Consider the following 14652-nt stretch of genomic DNA (forward strand, 5'->3'; position numbering starts at 1 on the left):
ATCAAATTAGCCCAACAAATAAGAGTTTAAATAACAACTTGTACATGTGAATTTGACAAAGGCAAGTTGGTGTAAAAAATGAAATGCTTGACTGGAATTCAAACTCAGAACCTTTCACATGAAAGGTGTGGATTACCATTCTATACCGTAGAGATTGGTCACACTGTAGTAATATCAATACAAATTTTTTATTGTGTCAATTTATGGAAGATAAATAACTAGTTTGAACTTATACTGCCAAAGCAATCGTTGGCATGACCATTATAGAATATGGAGACAAACTCTTGAGTTAAAATTGTTAAGCTCTTTAGTAACAAGAATGGTTAATTTAGTTTTTTAACAAGCTTTCTTTAGAAGATTAAATTAAATTATTTTTACAAAGTATAAATCATTATTAATTAATTATTAATTTGTTGATCTTTTAAAACTACTGAATTAGTACTCATTATGCCAGACTGTGTCACAATATAAAGTAGTGGATTATGTGTTTTAGTGTTTTAAAAAGTTTTGACAAGTATATTTAGAAATTACAGCATTTCATCACAAAACAAATTGTATTAGTAAAAAATTCAACTTCATCACAACAGTTTGAAAAGTAACTTTTATACTGTAATTTTTTGTTTCATTTATATATGACATAATATTTATTTATTAAGAGTTCTTGAATTTCCTTTCTGTAAATAAAACTGTGACTATCTTTGAATAAATATTGTAATTGTTTTTTAAGCTGATTTTTTTAGAGTAAATTAATAATATAATTATTTTTAATTTTACTCTTACAATTCTTTGAACCTCTATCCAGTGTGTTTTCAATCAAGTACAAATATTTATAAACAATAATATATATGTATATACAGTGAACCTATTCAAAACGGAAATCAACAGGATCAAATTTTTTTAATGGATAGCACAAACAGTACTCAGTATGTTCAAGTAATAATGTGTCATGCTAAGAAGAAACGGCAACTTGCCTAGAATGCTGTAATCACTGGAATAATACAGTATATAATTTATAATTTGTAGGCTTACCGAATATTTTTAATACACAATTAATGTTACACTAATTAACTACAAAAACTATAAAAACACAATTTTCCAAAAATACAGTACATATGATAAAAGTTACATTCTTAACGTGATTATTTGTGTTTGTCTTTTCTTTAACAGCATGCTGTTCTAAAGAAATACATGTTTTGCACAAATACTCCAAAAATTCAGTACATTTTTTTTTTGTAGCATACTCCTGTAAGTCACTTAAGAAGCTTTGGAGGGAGTCGAATTACACAGTTTATTTTTGGGATCTTCAATGTTGCTTGTTAAATCACCATGTTGGCTATGATCTTCATCTTCCGTCAGCTAGCAGTTCGTCATCATGTCTTCCCCCGTGGAACTGACAAAACTACCTCAGTTGAAGTTTAGCCGTAATACTGGTAGCCAGCCAAATCACTGTTAAGAGTTTTCATATGTATTGGCATCTATTTCAAATTCATTAGTACTGCATATATCTTTTAAAATTCTCATATTTTCCTCTGCTTCATCTAAGACTACAGTTGTTGCATCTGGAGGCGATAAGAATTTAGCATTTAAAACATTTTATTACAGTTCTTTACGTAACGTTCTTTACTGCCATGAATCCAGTAGACAGCATCAAGTACTGAAATTGATTTTGCAAGCTCATTAGCACTCTTCACTCTTTTTGTAATCACAGACTGGAACACCACTCTTCTGTAGAGGATTTTCATGTGTAATTCACATCCTGATTCAATGGTTGTGTGATACTTGCAGTGTTAGGTGGAAACCAGACTAATTTAACATCAGATAAATTGATATGAGGATGACAAGTTGCATTATCAAAGAATAACAGGTGGTTATTCTTTGATAATGCATTTTGATTATTGCACTGAAGATGGTGGTTTTGAATTTTCATTTTGGAAATAGAATTGTTCAGCCATTCCTCCATTATAGAAGAAGTCATCAAAGCTTTTTTTAGTTTTAGAACTTTAGGAATAGGAAAGCTCATCTGAGTCAGAGGGAGTTTATTAACATGAATGTGAGAAAAACACTGTGGTCTTGCCGATTTACCAATGACGATCGGTTTTATAAGTTCACAGGCCATTTTTGCAAAAATGGCAGTAAGGCATTCTTTTGACATCTTTCCAGACAAATTTTTCTCCTTTTAATGCTAGTGTTTTAATTGGCAAAGTTCTAAAAAATATTCCTGTTTCATCACACTTAAAAATGTCTTTTGTATCGTAACCATCCAGAATGATAGAAAATTTAGTCTCCCGTTCCTTAACTACAGACTTATTGTTATGATTTGCTTCTCCAAACATGTTATGTCCTTTTTTAAAACCTTCAAGCCATCCATTAGAAGCTTTAAAGTCATGTTTGTTTAATTTTTTAGCTAAGCGTAAAGCTTGGCTTTACTGGCCCTATTATAGGGCCAGAAATTGGCAAATGTTTAGATATACTGCTAACAAATCATTCCCACAACAGTTAGTTTATTTCTTCATATCCAGTAGTAGTTTTCTTCTGTATTTTCATATTCCAATTTAATTTTAACCACTCGCTTCATAATTTTTCCTATATTTTAAAGAGTTGATCTGAGTTTTTCCGCACTTAAACTTGTCCATTAATTAAGGTACAGTTAATTTATCTTTGTTATTTGGTTGAATAACTTTTTTTCGTTTAGTGTTAAAGCAGTGTTTTTACAAGACATTTTGATAAATTATTAAAAAAAATCAAATTAATAAAATTATGGTAAACTGATATGTATATACAATAAGGTATAGTACAACACAGTAATAAGATACAGACACAATACACAAGAATTCAATAAAGCACAAACAAATTAATTGTTACACAGTAAAAAACTAACAAACATGGGGTAACTGAACTGGTTTACAAGCTAGTAAACCCGACTGCAGTACCGACAGAAAAGAAGCATACAAATTGTCACGCAATAAAAAATGAAATTATTTTTGTGGAATGTGTATCACTATAGCTGTTCTCTGCTTTTGTGTTCAACCTCCAATACATCTGTCATAACTTCCTTACTGCTACTGTAATTTTTTGTCACCTTACATAAATTCTGAGAATATAATCCATTTTCCTTCCTTAATACCCATAATTCAGGGTTTCCTAATTTTCAGTTTCCACATTATGGAGGTTTCGTATTATACAGGATGATTTACACTGATTTTCCAATTTTTTAATGGGAACAATATTATTATTTAGATGGAAGGTCTCCATCTTGTTCAGGCTATGTTTTAAACAGGTTTCACTGTATATGTGTATGTATGTATAACATATATATATATATATATATATATATATATATATATTTATAGCAATTAATAGTAATTTTTATTGTATTACTATTAATAGTATAATTGATGCAGCATATTGCATAATAATTTCTTTTGCATAGATGATGGTGCACTGAATAAAAAGATAAACTATCACATAAACTATGTAGCAGAAGCATTAACAACATTTCTTTGAAAAATGATATGTGATATCATTTAAAAAGATTGATTAATAAGAATATAACTGCTTTTATTTAACTGATATGGTAGAATACAATATAATTGTTTTTTGTTTTTTTTTAATAATACAATCTATTTTTTACTAAAAAAAAATTATACAAACATTTCAAATGTTACTAAACAAAGATAAGAATAACTTGAATTACAGAGGAATAAAACTCGCACAGTACATTTTTACAAAGGATTTCTGTAAATCAAATGTACACCAATCAAAATAAAATAAATGCAGAATGGGTACAGTTTTTTATAGTATGTTTTACTTACAGGAATAACTAACTGCTTTAGTGACTGCATGAGAATAACTGAACAAAAACAAACAAACATTAACTAGACCTGCTGCCAAAATTGGGCCAGGTTACTTATTAAAAACATGTTTTTGTTATAAATCCTGCTTATAGGTAGAATACATGAAATTCTAACACTAAAAGGATTTATTTAGATTTCTATATTAAAAAAATACCATACACATGTCAGAACTAAAACCTACCACATCCTAAAACAGATTGAGGTAAACCTAATCACCTATTTTTAGGTCTACACCAAAAGCTTATTCGTCAAGACATAAAATAATAACTGTAAACTACCTTTGGAAAACAAAATGTAATTTAATGGAAATAATCGATAAATGATATATCTAACCATTTAATTAACATTTAAGGAGCAATAGGCTAGTTACTATTAAATATGCAATCAAGGTTGGTTTAGGGAAATTATACTAGAAATGGATAGTTAGGTTATATAAATTTGTCATGTTAAATTTTATAGTTTTTGATTGGCTTTAGAAAATTTCGAAACATTTCAACAATAGAGATTTTAAAGGTAAATGGAAAAAGCTTACTCCAAAAAGTTCCAATTCAATATTACTTCAGCTTGTTAAATCTCATGAAAATTACAAACAAATTGATTTAAAGTATGAAGTATTTTTTTATAGATATGAATATAAATAAGAACATAAAAATTGTACATTTTTCCACTTTTCTATTTTTTATTGTCTTTTATGAAGAAATTATACCTTTGTGACTATAACTTGTCAGTGTTTGCTTAATTATGAATTTAGTTTAATAAAAATTAACAGATTAAATTATTAGCAATTCTTTTCAATTGAAATTTCTTTTTTTATTCCTTAAAATGTAATACATTTTTTCCTTTCTGTTTAGCCTCTGAAACTATCGTACAGTATTACAAAGGATGAATGAGGATAATATGTATGAATGTAAATTAAGTATAGTCTTGTACTGTCTCCAGTCGACCATTCCAGAAATATGTGGTTAATTGAAACCCAACCACCAAAGAACACTGGTATCTACAATATAGTATTCAAATCCTTATAAAAGTACTGTCTTTACAAGGATTTGAATCTTAGAACTCTCAACTTCAAAATCAGCTGATTTGCAATGATGAGTTTACCCCACTAGACCAACCCAGAAGGGTTTAATATGCTTGGCAGGAAAAAGGTGAAATGTAACCACATTCTTTTTAAACCAACTACTTTCATACATGCAAAAAAAAAATTATTTATATCTAAAAAATAACCTGGCAATGTTGCAATATCCTTCCCCACCAATTCCAACAAGTAATAATTCTAATCTAATAACAAGAATGGTAGTGTTATTGTCTTTCATTCAGAAGGTCAGAACCTTCTGGCAACCTCCAGCAAGGAACTTTTCATATGTTACAACTTTTCTTAAAATACATGTATATATTTATCAATGGGTAGCATCGCATAATTGGGCATAAGTTACATACACTGGAGAGAATACATAAATATTTCTTAGTCATAAAAAATTTGGTCATCATAACTTCACACATAAATCAATATCAGTCTCATTCTAGTTGTTGTTGTTGCAGATGTACAAAGTCTTCAAAGAAGGTAGTAAAGTAAGTAAAGTATAAAATTCAATAACTTGAGATTCAGCAGTTTTGTCAAAAATACTATGCAACTAATGCTTCCAAAATTGAAAATTTGGTTGTAGACTGCAGAAATTTTTTTTTCAATATATATGTGTACATAAAATTAATATTTTATGCTGTGAAAACTGTTTTTATTCTTGTAAAAAGAATTTATATAAATATAACAACCTTAGTTTCTTTTTTATGTATAATTACTAGGAATTATTAACAAAAGTAAAAGAATAAAGATTGTTATTTTTTAGGGAAACATGCAATATACTCTTAATTACTTGCACAAGATTAAATTTCATAATGGGTATCTAAAAAGTAGCGAGCCTTTTGTGCATGAGATAGCATTATCATCCCAAATCTCAAGGTACACGAGTCGCAACAGGTCAGGCCAAATATCATTTGACAGCTGGCAGTTGAAGCTAGTAGATGTACAAAAAATACTGGAATTCTCATACTCAGACGTAATGTATTGTGCCGTGAAGATGAGTGAACTTTCCCCAAAATTTTACTATATTTTATTTTGATAAAGGTGCAAATGCTGTGCAGGCTTGTGAAGAAAATTGTGCTATTTGGAAAAAGTTGGGCTACAAAAAGAAGTTCAATGGTTGGGTACCACATGATCTGACTCAGGAAAAATTTAATCTATTGAATTTTCTATCTGCAAATCTCTAATGAAATGTAACAAAATCGAGCCATTTCTGAAGCGGCTGATCATGAGTGATGAAAATTTTTCACTCTAATTGTCGTCAAATAACCTACAACAACAATGTGCAAAAAGGATTGTGGTTGAAGCAAGGAGAAGCTCCACATTCTATAGCAAAGTCCACATTAAGTCCAGGAAGGTTACGCTTTGTGTTTGGTGGGATAGGAAGGCACCGTGTGTCACGAGCTGTTGCCGCCACGCAGAATGATAGACTCAGACCTGTAATGTTAACAATTATCACAACTGCACCTAGCAATTTAAAAGTAATGGCCTGAACTGTTCAAAAGAGTGTCGTACACCACACTGACAATGCCAAATCGCATAATCGTTTAATGACCAGCCAGAAATTGAGAAAACTTGACTCTGAGGTTTTAATGCATCCACTATATAGCCTGGACCTGGCACCATCAGAATATCATTTGTTTCGGTCTCTGCAGAACTCCCTGAATGGTTTTAAGTTATTTTCAAAAAGTGTGTGAAAACCAAGTGTCAAAACTTTTTGACCAGAAACTACAGAAGTTTTATAGTGACAGGATATGGTTTGTAATTTTTTTTACATTTTTTATTTTTACTTTCATTTAAAATTTTGATAGGCCAACAAAAATAATTTCAATGCGAAAAAGCTGATTGCAAACTAATCTGCATCTTAATTTAAATAGGAAAAGAAACACAGAGAAATGACATAAGCTACTATGAAGAATGTAGAGCTACAACAATTTGGAAAGCATGTTACTTTCTTCTTGGTAAACATAAGAAAAAATAATACAGAAATTATATAAAGATTGCTACTAAGCAAATGCTAAGATTATCTAAAATGGAAGAATACTATTACTTTTTTATCCTTAGTTTACCAAATAATTTTTTTTTGATTACTTGATGGAAAGTAGACATACATTTTTATTACATGATCTTTTTCAGGCTGTAAACAGATGGCTGAATTTAATTCCTAAACAAACTTCCAATAAAAAATACAGGTCTCACTAACTTTATAAAACAGACTGTGTCAGTGAAGTGGTGTCCTTGATCCTTTGCTTTTTTTCAATATTTACTGACAATTTTTCAAAACACAAGGGTATCAAGGAGGATATTTTATCCCCTATTCAAAGCAGAGACTGGGCAATCAGTCTCTTAAAGCTGAGTCTCACTAATTACATGGAAATTATCTAATTTTTTCTTTTAGTTATTTATTTTTAATTTGACAGGGTTTGAGATTGTTCCAGTCCTTTGAAGATTGAATTTTCAAGTATTTTACTTGGAATTATAACTTGGGAGATTAGAAAGATATTTGCATCCTTCTCCCAATGCAATTCCTCTTCAGTCCATCTACTGCAGGCCTTTTGGTCCAGTAGGAATGCCCCTGATGGGGCACTGGTTTTTGGAGGGTCCAATGCACTCCCTTCCCTGTGTAGGTGGTTGCCTGACTAGTAATTGTAAAATGAAGGAAGGATAGTGAATGAAGGTTTTGGATTTTTATGATACAGATCATAACTTTGATTACAGAAACAGATTTTTTATGCAACAATTAGCATTTTTAATGATCTAATCTTCTAAAAAGTTCATAAACAATTTATTTAATATAAAATGAAATAAAATGATTTCTTTTTACAAAAATAATAGCCCTGATGATGAGTTTTTGATTAATATTAATTATGTAAATCTCAATTTTTTTGTATTCTCATTTAATATGCACTAATAATATATACAGACTAAAATTTTTAATTAAAGCCATCAAAGTAATAATTTTATTCCGTACAATTTTATTTATTCATTACCTTAATAATTTGATAAAGTATTTTGTTTGATTATTGTTTTCATCCATTAATATGAACTGTAACCACTTATTTATTAATTTTAATTTAGTATTTATAAATAGTTCTGATCCAATGAAATCCCGCATGCATCCAAACAAATGCTAAAAGAATTTCTTTTGTTGCCTACAGAGTAGCACACTACCCATTCCTAATATATTCAATATAATTATGTTATTGATCTGAATAAAAAAATATTTAGTTTATGTGGGGTAATGTTAATCAATTTTTTTTAATACCAGATGTCACATAAAAATAGCCTAATAAATTTAAGAAATTGCTGAATAAGGTCTATATTTAATAGAAAATTGTTCAATTCATCAGTATATAAAAACCAACATGTTTTAATAATGGTTCAATGACTTCAAATGTGACAAACAAAATGTTTTATTGAAGCAAAACAAACTGTACAACCAACACATGCGTATGCATAATTTTTTGATCACTGAAGTATATTAAACAGTCGGCATCTGAATATATAATTAATACCCGTGTGCTAGAAAATAAATTTTATTTTATTCAGAATTTAGAACAAAACACACTTTTTTATAAGTTCAGCTAATAATTATTTTATTCTTTTGAAAGATACTACACAATGAGAAATTCCTATAATGCTAACAAATGAACCTTCACTCAAGACATTACATCAACTTATGTCATAAAATCAGTTTCAAAAAATTAATTCATGTAGTAACTATTAATTAATACTGTTACAAAGTATTAATTAATAAATCAAAATTAACACAGTATTACTGTGGGTGGTTTGTTATGTTTAAACAAAAATTTGAGTAGTTATTTAACAAGCAACAAACCGAACAATTTCCTAGTTTTACAATAAGCATAACTCCAGTAACTATAATAAAAAACATTGTAGAAAATTATTTAATGTCTATCATGAACAACATGCCGGCCTCCATGGAGTGAGTGGTAAACTCAACCTTTCATCTGGAGGTCCCAAGTTTGAATCCCAGTTAGGCATGGCATTTTCACACACTACTTGTCATTCATCTCATCCTGAACTATATAAATTGAACTGACTGACCACATTAAGACCAAAATTATTTAGATGTAAACAATTTTGACAAGATCTATAACAATGATAGTACTAGACAAACAAATGATAAAGTATTTCCAGCATACTAGATTTAAAGAAATTTTCATTAGAAAACAATAATTCTGAATACTTCAATATCATTGGCAAACATAAAACTGCTCAAAATACACACACTGAAAAAAAAGGGTTAATAAAAACTAAAACAAATTTCTCTAAGTCATAAATAAAATCTAAGTCATGTCAGGTAAAGTAGTATACTTAAATTAAGTTTCTTAGTAAGTTAGTATTATTTTTTTTAAGTTTTATGCTTTTATAATTATGTAGGCACCTAAATTATACACTTAAGTAATCTTTATACAAAAATATTTTTTACTATGTAATCAATTACTTATAATAAATGCAAGTAAAGAATCAGGTGCTGAAATGGTCCAGCACTTCCTTGGGTCCCTTAGGCCCCCAACAATAAATGAAAATCTATTTTACAAAGAATTAATATTTATTGAATTGTTAAGTAGGCAACTGAATTTCTATGTACATATTGCTTACGTATATCGCACTCTCATTTCTTAAAAAGAAAAAAGTAACGTAAACATATGCATTATTTTACAATTATTTTTATGCACATCAAGCAAAACAAACAAGTTGCAGGAAAGATTGAATGAAACTTTTCAAAATTTCTATTGTAACAATAAAAGTTACTTAAAATTATATTTTATATATAAGGTCTAATTATTTTTTTTTTGTGGAAATAATTTTTGTTCCACGAGTGAATGCTAGGAGTACAGCAATTACCACCTGAATGAAACCTAACAATATTTAAATTTTTAATGAATAATCAAGTTTAGCATTTAAATCTGGATGTTGACTGTATTTTTTAATACAGGTTTATACAACATGAATAAGGACTGAAATAATATTAAGGTAACTAAAAAACATCTTTTGTTAGCAACTCACACAATATTTCATTTCTTTATAATGATTTAACTATCATTTTGTATTAATTTAGGTAATGCAGAATACAAATAAAGATATATCACTAGAACACACAATATATTAGTCAAATACAGTAATTATATGCACTTACAAGAACTATTTATATAAAGAAACACTTATTTGAACATTTGCTCAAATGTTGTATAAAAAATATATCTAAAAAGTAATTTAATTAAGAAATTGGTACTGATTGAACCACCCAGCCAGGAATTCAAGATTGATTGGTAATTTTAACTTATTTCAGAAATCCTCTGGCAAGTTTATTTCTAAAAAATAATATCACCATTCAGCCACATCCATCCAAACCAATCGACTCCTTGATGCCAGCCTAAGACAGTAGAATTTCATTTCTAGTGCATTGAACACTGTAAAACATCTGCATGGTCAAAATTTATCTCACCCCAAATGTAAAATAGATAAATACATTTTGATTACATGATCTTTTTCAAGGTGTAAACAGATGGCTGAATTTAATTGCTCAACAAACTTCCAAAAAAAAATATAGGTTCTCACTAACTTTATAAAACACAGATTGTGCCAGTGAAGTGTGCCATAGAAATCTTCCCTAATAGGGAAATTCCCATAAGGAATTTCTTCCCTATGGGAAAATACCCATAGAAATTGTTATTGGTATTCATTCTCATATTTTTTTTTTGTATTATAGAATTAATCAAACATGCATATATTGCATTTTATTATACAACAATACTGATTGCACATTTGACTCATTCAAACTGAATAGCCTAACAAAAAATTGACAAGATTGTGTGTTCCTTTTGATAAACTCTGTGTTGTAGACACACTGTATATTACAGAAAAATGAAATTTCACTTGTTTTACATGGTAAACTTTTATTAACTTCTTTTACATAGTATAAGTAATTAACAAGAGTATAAATACATTTTGATTACATGATCTTTTTCAGGCTGTAAACAGATGGCTGAATTTAATTTCTCAACAAACTGCCAATAAAAAATAATTACTTATTAAATTAATTATACGTCAACTGCAATCTTTTTCTTCAATACAAAATCTATGGTACATTAGCAAATGTAGTATTAAAATCCATATCAAGCCATCCTTAACCACACATCTAGTTATAAAGCCTGCCCAGACTAGAAGACATTACAGCAATTATCTAAACTTTGCTAAGATTTTTTTTTTTACAAAGAAATTTTTCATTTTAAGTTAACTTCTCTTAGAATAAATTAATTTAATAAAAACTGATAATTCTGTCTTTAGCCAAAGTATAAAAGAGATGTTAAACAAGAGAAGGCCGATACAAAATGGATATACTATAAAAATAATGAAGAAAAGACATGAAAAAATGGATTTAAATGATGATAGTTAAAATATAGTTAAATTGGATATTCAGCTTTGAGGATGATGGGAAATTGATCAATCAAATATGAAAAACAGGAGAAACATCAATTCAAGTTGTTGACAAATTAACTTTAAACCTAATATCTACTTGCAGAAAGCTCTTTATACATAAAAAAACATTCAGAAAAACAAAAAATGACTTCTGAAAATATTAAAAAATTGTTATTTACGAGATAAGGAAAATATGGGCATCAGTGGTAGATTTTGATCACCATATCAAAATATGACAATCTTAACAACCTAACCTTGCTTTTTCCCCTTAAAATTGACCTCAGGAATAGAAATTATAATATACCTTTAACACAATGATTAAATCAAGTTTTCACCTGAATCTTCCAAAATAACACAACTCAGACTTCAAAACATAATTTAAAGAATGCAAGCAGCTAAAAAAATAATGCCAAACTTAACCAATTTAAAGAAACAATTATTGGCAAAAATATTTAAAACCTATACTACACACAGCACAATAATGATCATAAAATAAATCAGTCTACTATATTAGTTATCAAATTTAAAAAAAAAAATATATATATATATATATACACACACACACACACACACAAACAAATTGAATAAGAAGAAATATTTATTATCTAACAATAACAATATTGAGTGAGTTTTATAACCAATCTTACTTTAATATTTCAATTTTTCTGCTAAAATATCAAAACATAATGTAATTCGTTTTTCTGATAGTTTACGTTTAAAAATTTGCACGCAACCTACTACCAAGTTGGGTCAATGGAAGTACATTTGATGATTTAAACTTTTAAAGATAACTCATTTAACTCGGTCATAATTTTTTTTACAGTAAAATATAAATTATATAAAGGAAAACATTTAATTACTAAAGTAATAAATTTGGTGGAATTTAATTTAAAAAAATTCCAGTGAAAACATTAATCATTTAATAGCACGGGCTCAAAGACAAGAACAGCTAAGAGAAGAACGAAATAACATTTTTTTAAATAATAACAGATCTAATATAAACATACCATGGATCAAATTCATGTATAATACTTTCAAATCTAATAACAGCAAATAAACGTGAAGAGAAACCCGACAACCAGGCTAAGAGTAATACTGTAAAAGTTATTAAACTTTTCCAGCCAGACGGATTTGAAATTGATTTCATATTAATTAATTAAAAAGACACACTATTTCAGTGTAAATATTTTTTCCGAATTTTACACAAATAAAAACAGAAACAGGAATAACACAAACACGAAACTCTCATCACCGGCAAACCTAGAACTGACACGAGAATCAGTGGTACCAACATGTATTTAAGCAACGTCACCTAATCACGACCACCAAAATCACGTCAACGTGTTTTTTAATGATTGCACTTACTACGAGGAACACACGTTCCAATAAACCAAGTAGAATATTTGGACTCAGATTTTCATCTATGCTATCCACAACGCTTTCTAAAAAAAACCTTTCGATAGTTAACTACAACCAGTACAGGATTTATCAAATAATACAAAGTAAATAATAGTAAATCAAATTTCGTTAATATAAATAGCAAAACTGGACAAATTTTAATTTTTAAAGGTACAAAGGAAACCACATTACCAAAACTTTAGATTAAAATTCAATATTCCCAATACTAAACGTTTTACAGCATTTCCGGTTATTAAAGAACTGGAAAAAATTCAAATTTTTAATTCTTCTTTACGATCGTTAATGAAAATAATGTAGTATATTATATTTCTTTCAACTAACCGAATCAAAACTACTTGTACCCGTTTAGACAAGCAGCATAGACAGGTTTCAAATGGTACAGAATGATTCGTATTAACTAACTTTTAAATGGTTTACGATAAAATTGTAACTAAAGGTATTAAATTTCTAAGCTTTAGTAAAATCCATTACTTAGTTCCGGTTATAAAGTAAAACTGAACGGAATAATTAACTTAATTGCAGTACTCAGTGTAGTATTCAAATTAGATTTGATCTCAGAAACTGCTGATACATACTATTATATTTTTCCATATTTGTATAACATCAACCTTCAAGCAATATATATTACTGATATCAATAATATACAATAAAAATCGAATTTTATTCTATTCATTGCAGAAACTAGTTTTACGAGTATAATGAACATCATTATTCTAAGGAAAATCAACACATCAATATTTTACATGCATCAAAATCATAAAGATTATAACATAGTTTAAAGCAATAAATAAATTTACCCATGGCTGTGAGAAACATTTATTACATATAATTTTCCCCATTAAGAGAACAAATGACAAATTAATGATAAAAATGTCTGTTTTGTTATTTCTTTGAAACTTAATTTAACCAAAAATAACAGGAATGTCTACAGATTTCATGAGAGTAAATTTTATAATTTAGAAATACAATTTTTGCAGGTATGAGGTAGCAATGATAATAGTAGATGAAGAAAGACAAACACTGATTCAGTAACAAGTGAGCTAAAGTACAGTATCCCTTATTCCTTTTCAACTGGGAAGGAACAAGGTAATGATACAGTGTCCCTGTAACACCTCTATCTAAATGAAACAATGCAATAACTAAGAAGAAAATCTGAGAAAAATAATGTATAGAGAAAAAATAAAAATATACACAATAATTCACTGAAATTGCTAATTTAGCAGAATTGAGAATGAAAAGAGACTCCTTAGTAAGGTTAAGTTATTAGATGAGAGAAATTCAGTCTGAATTTAAGTAAAATAAAAATAATAAAATGTGTGAGAATGGAACATAGTAAGGAATATGGTTACTTAACACCAGCAAGTTTCTGTAACCATAAGTCTCAGGATTTTATTTTTAAATAGGAAATTACAAAGGATGATAGGTATACAAATCAGTCTACACAAGAAAAGCTTAGTGCGCTTTGTTTGCACTGAAAGATGGACAATGGAAAAAGGGAAAGTAATGCAAGAGTGAGATATATCAGGAGAATCTTGAAAATTGGGCAAGTCTAAAATAAATTGGGTCTGGCTGCACAGCAGAATTTATAAGTTCCACTCAAAAGATATTTTAGTGAGGTTCTGTTTTAATTAAAGTTACCATATTTAAATATTCTATCCTTTCTAAAATATTTTATTTTCCATATTCTACCACTTTTTATTTTCAGAAATAACACACAAGTCTTCCTTTTGTAATATGATAATCATGATAAACACATTTACATCAACAAATGTATGAACAAAGAACTACTATATGAAAGAAAACCAGGTGAGCAGTGATGTGTGATTTGTCTGCAGTCGATTATGTCAACCT

At 28.5% G+C, this 14652-nt stretch overlaps 1 protein-coding gene across 10 annotated transcripts in view; it reads right to left on the minus strand.

Moving 5' to 3' along the window:
- Nucleotides 1-12666, minus strand: part of Stt3B (catalytic subunit 3B of the oligosaccharyltransferase complex) — a 79154-nt gene extending 66488 nt beyond the window's left edge. For 7 of the 10 annotated variants that reach the window (XM_075366669.1, XM_075366674.1, XM_075366673.1 and 4 more), the window contains exon 1: nucleotides 12390-12666. In XM_075366669.1, coding sequence (XP_075222784.1) covers nucleotides 12390-12529 — 140 coding nt within the window. In that variant the 5' untranslated portion in view covers nucleotides 12530-12666. The remainder of the gene's footprint in view (nucleotides 1-12389) is intronic. The other 3 variants (XM_075366678.1, XM_075366676.1, XM_075366677.1) reach the window with 1 other exon arrangement.
- Nucleotides 12667-14652: the final 1986 nt, after the last annotated feature.

Source organism: Lycorma delicatula, chromosome 5 (assembly GCF_047948215.1).
Source record: "Lycorma delicatula isolate Av1 chromosome 5, ASM4794821v1, whole genome shotgun sequence".
NCBI lineage: Eukaryota > Metazoa > Arthropoda > Insecta > Hemiptera > Fulgoridae > Lycorma > Lycorma delicatula.